At 48.2% G+C, this 10,412-nt stretch overlaps 1 protein-coding gene across 7 annotated transcripts in view; it reads right to left on the bottom strand.

Annotated features, from left to right (window-relative positions):
* FOXN3 (forkhead box N3) overlaps nucleotides 1-10,412 on the bottom strand; it is a 289,030-nt gene that overhangs the window by 44,475 nt on the left and 234,143 nt on the right. The window contains exon 5 of one of the 7 annotated variants that reach the window (XM_015571466.1): nucleotides 2,323-2,369. The exons of the other annotated variants lie outside the window; for them this stretch is intronic. Within the exon in view, the coding sequence (XP_015426952.1) occupies nucleotides 2,338-2,369 (32 nt within the window). The 3' untranslated portion in view covers nucleotides 2,323-2,337. Of the gene's footprint in view, nucleotides 1-2,322; nucleotides 2,370-10,412 lie in introns of those variants that run through there. 7 annotated transcript variants of the gene reach the window in all.

Raw genomic sequence — 10,412 nt, 5'->3', positions numbered from 1 at the left:
GAAAGAGAGCAATGAACATCAAAATTAGAAGTCGTATTAGAGCTGGATGGAGTCTGCAATTTTCTTTTTAAGGTTTGTAAGATTCCCTTTGAACACCTTGCTGCCCTGAGTTTGCCCGATACACATATTCATGCTTCTACTGCCCTGTGAAGTGGAAACTCAAAGGTTTTAAAAGTCTGTGTAAAGGTTAATAGGATAGAGTAAAAGTTCTTAGCGCTCTCCTAGAAAAGGGTTTATTTTATTTTACGAAGGTTGCGACATCTTTGCTCAGAATTCTTCCCATTTTCTTTGTAAAGTTGATTCTTCATTCTCCACCCAACTGGTAGGTGAAGTTGCCCAGATAACTGACCTCTCCTACGACCAGAAACAGGTTTATGACTAAGCAATTTTAGGTGCATACCGAGAGCAGCTTTACTTCCAAAATTAAGTCCAAAGGCAAGGATGCCATTCTAATGAGAAGGTAGCAAATTCCCGAATGGGGAGGAGGAGGCAGTCTTGTTAAATCTGCTTGTCAATCTACCCAGTGACGTTTATTTACTTGCTAGGATAGCAGGACTACCAGGAAAATTTTAAGTTATTCCTCATTAAGTGTTATGGGTTGACTTGTGTCCACTCCCCACCCCCCAATTCGTATGTTGCAATCCTACCAGGGATTGGAAATAGCGTCATGACAGATAAAATCAGCTAAGATGACGTCATACTAGAATAAGGTGGGCCCCTCATCCAAAATGCGGATGTCCTCATAAACAAAGGACAGACAGACGCATGCGCACAGGGGCAATGCCCTAGGAAGCCAGGAGTGATGCTGCTACAAGCCAATAGCAACCAGAGGCTGGGAGCCAGGCCTGGGACACATCCTCCCTGGAGCCTTCCCAGAAAGCATGGCCCTGCGGGCACCTGGACCTCAACTTCCCGCCTCCGGAACTGCGGGAGCATCAGTGCCTGCTGTTTAAGCCGCCTAGTTTGTGGTTCTTTTAAGGCAGCCCTAGAAAACTAATATATTAAAGTCAACAGAGTCAGAAGAAAAAGCAACTTTGGGAATAACCCATTAAATCCTACCACAGACCAACTCACATTCAATGTCCAACGTTTTATTTTTTTTTTATTTTTTTATTAAACCTGACTTAGACGCCAAGTAAAACAGGAAGGATCTCAGTCAACATGCCGCTACCCCTCCGCACCCAGGAACAGGGAGTTTTAAGCTGTTCTGGGGGTCTGGCCGCCTCCCATTGGTCCAAACCATGATTTTCTGTCTCAAAGAAATAGAGCTAATGCGGCCGCAATATTGACATAAACCGTAAAAACGGTGTTTGCCATGGCTCTTCCTCATTGTCCAGAATAAGCTCTTGTCTCTTATTTAATACTTCCCCAGCTGTGCTCCCTTCCTGGCACGCACTCCCTCTAGAGCAGGCGTGGGGACCGTTCAGCCCACGGGCCGTGTAAGGCCCGCACAATCATGTGGTCTGGCCCCGCCAAGCCATTAGGGGTGAGTTAATTAAATGTCTGACCAAATGTAGCAGGCTAATTTTTCAGCTGGTAATTTTGTATGGCCCACAAATGATGTTACAAATATCCAAATGGCCCTTGGCAGAAAAAAGGTTCCCCATTCCTGGTCTAGATAAGTAAGACTGGCGGATTCTTCCCATTCAGTCACATCAGGTTTCTGCCTATGGAGGTAATATAACCAGTCAATGAACCAACAAAATGTTTGTAGGGTGTCAGTCATGTATTTAGTTGCTCAAAGGTCCCAGAACGGTGGCTTCTCCTGAGCTCTCAGGAGGTGACCGTGGCAAACCCCAAGGCCCCCCCCCCCCTCACCCCCTCGTGGGTCATGACCTTGTGTAATCTCCCTTCCTCTGAGTACAGACAGAATCTGCTACTTGCTTCTAGTAATGAAATAAGGCAAAGAGGATGGGCAGTCACTCCCGGGGCGACGTCACATCATATAAGACTGGCGTAGCAGACCAGAACAAGAGATGCCCTAGCTGGCCTTGCAGTCAGCTGCCATGACTGTGAGGGCCTGGGAGGGGGCCATGTGACAGGGACTATGGGGGTCTTCAGCAGCTGAGCGTGGACCCCACCTGACAGCTGCAATAAAATGGGACCTCCATCCTTTAGCCACAGGGACCTGAATTCTGGCAACAACCGTATGAGCCTGAATGAGGACCCGAGCTCCAGAAAGGACCGCGGCCCACCCACGTCTGTCTTCTGCCAGGTGAGACCCTGGGCAGGGGACGCAGCTGAGCAGTGAAAGCCTGACCCAGGGCAACTGTGAGATAGTAAGTAGGTGCTGTTTTACGCCGCTGTTGGTGGTAATTTGTTATGCAACAGAGGAAATTAATGCAGTGATGATGATGTCCTTTGAGGGTCTGAGGAAAAAGGAGGAATCTCTAATTAGGAAAGCTTAGCAAGGCACACGTTTTGAATATAATTTCAGGGGTTTGTCTGGGCCTCTACAACTCATCAGTGAGCTTGGACAGCAGGTTATGGACCTTCTTTTCGTCTAGTCAATAAAATCTACGGCAAAGCTTGGTAACGTCTGGGAAACTAACGGGTCACAGTACATAAGGATGGCCTGCTAGCCCATTTCTGCAGTCTGAAATGTGAATTTGTTTCATTCTTCATCTGTAGGAGTCGTTGTTTTAACATTATATCCTCTTCAACTTGCTTAGAGAAACAGAAAAACTTAGACTTGAAGAAAAGACAATTTCTTATTTTATTAGAAAGTCCCCAATCTTGCCTTTTTGAGATTAAATTATAGGGATGGCCCCTCTCACCCCCCAAATACCCACACACATGGCTTTAGAAACCTGTGATGTTTTAAAAAATATATTTTTTTTCTTGGAGAGGGAGAGATAGAAACATCAATGATGACAGAGAATCACTGATCCGCTGCAACCCCGAGCATGTGCCCTGACCGGGAATCGAACCATGACCTCCTGGTTCATAGATCAACACTAATCACTGAGCCACACCGGCCAGGGGTTTTAAGTGTTTTTAAAAGGACATGTTGATGAGGACCAGCTCAGTTCATTTCCCCACAAAAGAGAACTTGTTCCGAACTAATATAGTAACACCTGAAAGGAACTTATTTTGTAATACAAACGGTCCTTTGGGATGATCTATTGGAAAGAAAACAAACTGAAATTTTAAAACCTCAATTTAGTTTCTTGTTGAATTACTTGCTAGCTGTGTGCCTGGGAGGAAGTTACTTTATTTCTGAGCCTGGGTTTTCTCAACCATAAAATGGGTTATTTTGGAACTGGATGAAGTAATTGTCACGGAAAGACCCCTGCACTGTGCAGGCCTTATAATAAGCTATCGCAACACAACCACGGGCCTAATGAAGGGATTTCTCTCACCTGCCCCGAAGAGGATGTGATGGATGTTAAACCTGACTGTCACCTGCACAAATGTCTATGGGAAAAGAGGTAAGAATGGTCACCCTGAGGGATGAAGAGATAAGGGGGTGACATGTCTGTGTGTGTGTGTGTGTGGGGGAGACACGAGAAGAGATAAACCAAAGAACTTAATATACTTATATGCATATCTTATGAACGAACACAGACTGTAGAGTGGTGGTAAAGGCCTGGGGGAGGGAGGCAGTAGGGACTGGGTGGAGAGGAGGAATGGTGGACATTTATAACGCTATCAACAATAAAATATATATATTAAAAAAGAGAGAGACAGAAGGGGGAACTTAGCCTCTGACAATACTAACCTCAGGAATCTTGAGCCACAGCAAGGACAATTCAGACTCATCCAGGACTTTGTCAGACAAAAGCAGTAGAGAAATAAACAAAATCCCCAAACAAACAAAAAACCCCTACAGCACACGAGTATTTATTAAGCTCCGAGCACAGGATTATGGTAGCTCAGCAGGCAGGAGACCCTGGTGGCTGTGGGATCACAGAAGTGGGAGAGAAGTGGGCCCACCCTGCCCAGGCACTGTGATGCCACCCTCGCTACAGAAGGAAGACAGGCCCTGGGAGCAAACATGCTGCTGTCTGGCCAGGAACCAGACTTGACCACTGATAGCTCAGCAGCAGGAAATAAGCTTCCAGGGCTCTCTTCAGTAGGCACGCGCTCTCCCCCGCGGATCCTCTGCCAGTCTTGGGAAGGAGGACCTTGTGCAGGGCTGGGTACAAGCAGGAGGACGCCTACGGTTGTCCCTCCGTGTGACACTCACCGAGGCCAATGAGATGAAAGGAGGCAGGTGGACCAAAGGAGCGAACAGCGGCACCCAGCACAGGTACAGAACAGAAGGATGTCAAAGGGAACTGAACCGGCCCTACGGGTGCCGGTGGGAGACCGGCCCTTGGCTTTGTGGCCCGGAGTCTAATCAGAGTAGCTATTGACTTGATCAGCCTCCTGCCCCTAGAACAGCGGTTCTCAGCTTGTGGGTCATGACCCCTTTGGGGGTTGAACGACCCTTTCACAGGGGTCGCCTAAGACCATCGGAAAACACATACATAATTACATATTGTTTTTGTGATTCATCACTATGCTTTAATTATGTTCAATTTGTAACAATGAAATTGGGGGTCACCACAACATGAGGAACTGTATTAAACGGCCGCAGCATTAGGAAGGTTGGGACCACTGTAACCTAGAAGCACCACAGAGAGAGAGGGAAGACCGCCACCAATCAGTGGGAAAAGGTGAGGCAGCCGAAGCCAAGAATTCACTAGTCCAAAACAAAAGTGTCACGGAAACCAATGATTTCCAATGTGGAATCTCTGCTGTCCTAGGAAACCAAGGTGCACCCTACCATGCGATTACGTGGTTTGCTAACATGTCTGCGTACCCCTCCGTCTCCTCCAGGGGACCATGAACCCCTCCGCGATAATGCCCCCTGCATTCTGTATCCCAGGCACCCGACACCATGCCAGGCCCAGAGCACTCAGGGAATCTGCCGAATGGATGGATGATGCCTCTCTGCTCTGCTTCTTTTTCCACCTGCTCATCACCCGCTGACATCCTCTGTGATGAAGGCTGGGCTGTCGAGACTGAATTCCAGCTCTAGCATCTCGACTCTCTGACCCTCCGTGTGGGTGTTCTTCCCCCCAATGGGGTAATTAATGCAGATGGTCTCCAACTGATGTTGGTTCAACTTAGGATTTTTTGACTTTATAATGATGAGAAAGTGATATGCACTTAGTAGAAACCAGACTTCAAACTTTAAATTTGATCTTTTCCCGAGCTAGTGATATGAGGTCCAGTATTCTCTTGTGATGCTGGCAGTGGAAGTAGGATGGTTTTGCCCAACGGTAGGCTAATGTAAATGTTCTGAGCACTCCTAAGGTAATCTAAAATGGAAAACTGTTACGTTGAGTAGGTTAGGTGCATCAAATGCATTTCTAACTTACGATATTTTCAACTTATGATGGATTTATTGGGAAGTCACCCTATGGTAAGTTGAGGATCTACTTTACAGGGTGTTTAAAATATATGTAAAGGGCTTTAGAACCACGCCTGGCACAAGTATGCACTCTTCAAGTGTTAGCTATTGTTATTATTTTGATGACTACTTCTTTTTTATTGATTGGAGTTATTGTTTCTCCTCTGCCCCCTTCACAAGGCTCCCTCCACAAGGACAAGGATTTATGCCTGTTTTCTTCACTGATGAATCCCAGGTACCTGGTTGACCCCAATATGTTTTAAATGAACAGAGAAACTTGGGTTCTGAGATGGCCACATCTTTCTCTGTCTTAAGTTGCATAAACATCCTCACAATATTCTGTCTTGTCTCCCAATGCAGATGCATGTTCTCCAGTTTGGGTTGAAAATAATAGCTTCCATTTATAAAGTGCTTTCACATCAATTTTCTCATTTGAGCCTCCCAACCACCCTGCCCTAAGTCCCCAGGGTGTCTGTATCTCAGAGCAGCACATGCCCGGCAGCTCTGCAAAAATGCCAGGACCTGAGGCCGATGGTAATGATGCTAATGTCCCACCCCACCTCACCTGGGAAAGGCCATTTATTACCTGATGAGGAGGAGCGAGCCCACCTCACATGTTTGCATCGGTTTACCTTGGGTGTTTTTGTTGTTGTCCTTTCTCCACTAAACAAAAAGGATGATTTGTTTTTATTTTCTGTCTCCCAAACTGGTATTCTAAAGTAATTTTTTTCTTTCTAGTTAAAAAAGTAGTGCATGTTCATTCTAGAAAATCTGATAAAAAGACAAGAAGAGTATAGATAGAGAAGAAAACTGAAATTACCCATAGCCCCATTTCGTATCAGAACTGGCTTTATTTGCAGCAAAATAGTGCTGTTTTGCAGAGAAAAGTTTGTATGATGACTTCTTGGCCTCACCGGCCAAGAGAATTTTGGGAGGGAGGAGGTGGCTGGCAGGAGCTAAGGGAGCCAGGGGCCTGAGAGGGAGGGCAGCTGGGGATGAAGAGGAGGGCAGTTGGCCAGTTGTAAAGGGGCAGAGGGAAAAGGGTGCCCCCTGCCGTTCTGCTGACTAGAGTGTTGTCAGAGCAGGAGGTGGACACCAGCGGCCTTCAGGTCACAGCCACACAGGTGGGTACTACGGCCCTGGAAGAGACAGACAGAACCCTTGCATCTGGAGACAGAAGGCCAAGTAACAGCATGGCCGCCCTGCATGATGCTGTTTTTCTGGACCCGCCTTGCCTATCTACAGTCCTTCCAGACTAGGTAGATGGGGGGTAGAGGGACAAATGAAGAATGGATTTCTAGGTCTGCTCCGACTGACTGGCTGAGGAAACAGTGAGCTATAGCTACCGGGTTTACACCTGAAGGAGCTGGGAGGGGCCAGGGTACAAGCAGGAGCTACAAGCTGCTTCGGAGGAAGGTAAGCTCACCAATGCAGGAAGGTGGGGGTCTGAGTCTCTAGAATCCCACCTGCCCTTAGGTGGTGATGTTTCCTAACCGGACAAAGTCATAGGGGCCAGCTCATGGTGGCCACAACGGTCGCCACTTCAAGTTTCTTACCAGCTGAGAGACACGAGCAAACACCGGGAGGTTCCTGTAAACTAGAGTATGGAGGTCAGTTCTTTCCAGCTGCTCATCTGTAGGATGCTGTATGCGTCTGCACTCATTTCCTAGTCCTCCAACACAAACTCTTCCCTTAGACATAGTGCACCTGCTATGGCTTCACCGACAACCAAGAGACCGTGCGCTTTACCGACAGAATCCCTGCCGCGGCAATTACAGGGGACTACGGACCGATGCTAGCTTCTATCCCCGTGTCAAGTGATGCAAACCGGGGCAAGAAAAAACAGGACCTTTCATTATATAAGCGGGAAGGATTACATAACCAAGGTCCTGATGCAACTTGTGTCTGTGCCAGGGAGGGCCCAACGCGCACATCTCAGAAACGAGCCGCCCAGAGTTGTGCAAACCGCTTTTCAATATTGGTTTAACTAATCCCACTTACTCACCTGCCCAACAAAAGTCTCTGCTCTTCTGACCTTGGTTTTCCTTGCCACTTGGATGAGGCAACCCCCTTGTAGGGCGATAGTCTGTTAAAGTGACGGCGCACCAGTAATGACAAGCACGCGGGAGGGAAGAAAACAAGGGCGTCGATTTCTCCGAGAGGCACGGCAAGGATAGCTGTGTCAGGGCCGCTAAGACCACTTCTTCTGTCCTGTCAACTGGCAGGACACTGATCCCTTGTGACGGGAAGCATTTGCACGGAGAGACTTTTGAAAGCCACCCAGCATCTCTTTGCTGGAGGAACCCAAGAAACCATAGCAGTAACAACAAAAAATAACATCCCCACCGCCCCTTCCTTTGACTGTGTGCTGCCAAGCAAAAGAACCCCTCTCGTCTCCTTTATGTGGTACGGATAGAAATTCCATTCGAGGGCACCCAAAACAAAGGGTGCTCAGGCAAGCCAGGCATCCCGGCTATGCCATTTCTTGGGACCTTCTGGAGATACTGATTTACGGCTATCAAGATGCCGTGTGTGCACTGCCGCCTCTGGGAATCTACCCGCACTCCACCCTCCGGGGTTAAAGCAAGCCTGGAACTCAGAAATCTATCGAAACCACATTAGTGGCTCCACGTCACCCCGCAGAAGGACAGGAATGTCGGAACAGGCCAAGAGGGCTCCTTGGTAGTGTCTGGGGTCATAGAATAGATGCTGACTTTATCAGTCCCACACCGGGCAGTACCTGGTGGGGCGGGGGTGGGGGTGAACGAGTGCAGCTGTGAGCTGGACTGTCCCAGCCCCTGGAGGCTGGGGCAGGAGGGTGGATTTTTCTATTTCATTTTATTTTGTAATGTAATGACACATAATAAAACTAAACACTCATGGGACTTTATTTTGGAAGCCACATAAGCATGCTCTTTCGAATCTCTTTCCTGAAGGTCAACATGTTCCCCCCCTTTTTTTTGCTTTTTCTCTTTTAAAATCCCTCTGCTCCGTACCCCTGCCCCCAACCCCAGTAAATACAGGAGAGTCGAAAGGCAGAAATTAAAATTCTGTGTTCTACACAGAAAACTTTCCAAAATCAAAACCACAGACTTTAAATATCTTTTTACTGATTTCAGAGAGGAAGGAAGAGGGAGAGAGACAGAGGGAGAAACATCGATGATGACAGAGAATCACCGACCAGCTGCCTCCAGCACGCCTCACACCAGGCTTTGAGCCTACAACTTGGGCATGCGCCCTGACCAGGAATCCAGCCAGCGACCACTTGGTGCCTGGGATGATGCTCAACCAACTGAGCTACACCGGCCAGGGCAATCCTACTCCCTCTTGAAGCTCCAGCTCCAACACCAGAAGTGCAAGCCACCTGCCTCTGACCTTTGGCGGCAGTGGGTCCGCTCCTTGGTAACACTTGAACCCTGGTCTCTTTACTCTCTCTGCCTACCACACCTGGAGAGCATGGGTTATTTCCTCCTCTATCACTGCCCCCACAGTACGTGCTTACACACATTTGCTAAAATAACCCAGCAGGAAGATATGAGGAGGAAAATAAGGAAAGAAATATCTGTTGTTTTGAAAACTTCACCATGGAGAGAGAGAGAGACCTTTGAAACCAGGGGCTGTTGGAACCTGTGGCCTATTGATTCTCTCACCAAATCCCTGTGATCTCTACTCTCATTATAGATTTCTTGGAAATCATAAGCAAGCCCAAAAGATAAGCTAACCATTTAAAGAAAGAGAGCGTGTGTGGTCACGCAAGGGGCTTGTGACGATGCCACTGGCACTGGCTGCTCTTGGGCCCGTCAGCCGCCACGACCTTGGAAGTTTCCGGAAGGAGCCAACACTTGGAACTGCAGCATGCTGAGCTGGAAGGGGGCTTAGAGAGCACCGTAGGCAGAATAATGCCTCCCCCCCCTCCCCCAAGGTGGTCACATCCTCAGCTCAGAGCCCTGGACATGTTCCCTTTATCACACTAGGAACGGAGGGTGCAGGGTGCAGATGAAGGTCCTGGAGCTGGGGAAGCTTCTGGATCTGCTGTGTGGGCCCAAGGGCCTGAGAAGGGGAAGAAGCAGGGCAGAGGGACCTCACATGAGAGAGCTGGACCTGCTGCTGCTGGCTTGGCAGGTGGAGGAATGTGGGTGACCGACCCCTAGGCGCTGGGAAAGGTGACGAACACAGACTCTCCCCTGGAGCTCCAAAGGAGCACCCAGGAATCCCGTTTGTTTTAGCTCCACGTGACCCCTTGTGGACTCTGACCTTCAGAACTGTAAGCTGAGAAACGTGTAGGGTTGAAGCCACCAAGTGTGTGGTTCTTGGTTGCAGCAGCCACAGAAACGATACAGAGGTCACCTACTCCCTCCGATGGGGACACCGGAGCCCCCGCAGGGAAGGAAGTCTTGTCTGAGGGTCCTCAATCTCAATGCAGAACTCAGTCTCCTTGGCAAGAAAATGAAGAGGCTCGAAACTGACAAATGGTCGCCCGACCTGTAGCCGTGGACAGATATGATTGAGGGTGTTACACTGGGTTTCCGTTACAAGGTGGGGTCGGTGTATGCTCACTTCCCCCGTCAATGTGGTTATTCGGGAGAAGGGGTCTCTTGTTGAAATCCAAAGTTTCTTGGGCAAAAAAATACAACCACAGGGTTCAGATAAGGCCAGGTGTTACTTGCTCAGTAACTCAAGTCCAGAAAGATGCATTAAGCCTTGAACTTGCATCAAACTCAGCTGCTTTATATATAGTACCCTGCTCTATAATTATTTGTTATAATTAACTGCTCATTACATTGTATTACATCCCATCTGTCCTGTCTGTCTTGCTCGCCCACTGAAATGTAAGCTCCACAATGGGCAGGACCTCCAGCACACTATACAGACACTAAGAAAAACTGCTAAATGAATATGAGGAACTCAATCATATGGCTCGTTAGATAGAGCATTTCCAACTGCCTAACTTCCCTGAAATCCTTTCTCCTTCGGGAGCTGCTCTCCAGCAGTCTCCACCCACAAAACCTCT

Source organism: Myotis davidii, unplaced genomic scaffold (assembly GCF_000327345.1).
Source record: "Myotis davidii unplaced genomic scaffold, ASM32734v1 scaffold732, whole genome shotgun sequence".
NCBI classification, from domain to species: Eukaryota; Metazoa; Chordata; class Mammalia; order Chiroptera; family Vespertilionidae; genus Myotis; species Myotis davidii.
This window is presented reverse-complemented; position numbering and strand designations above follow the sequence as displayed.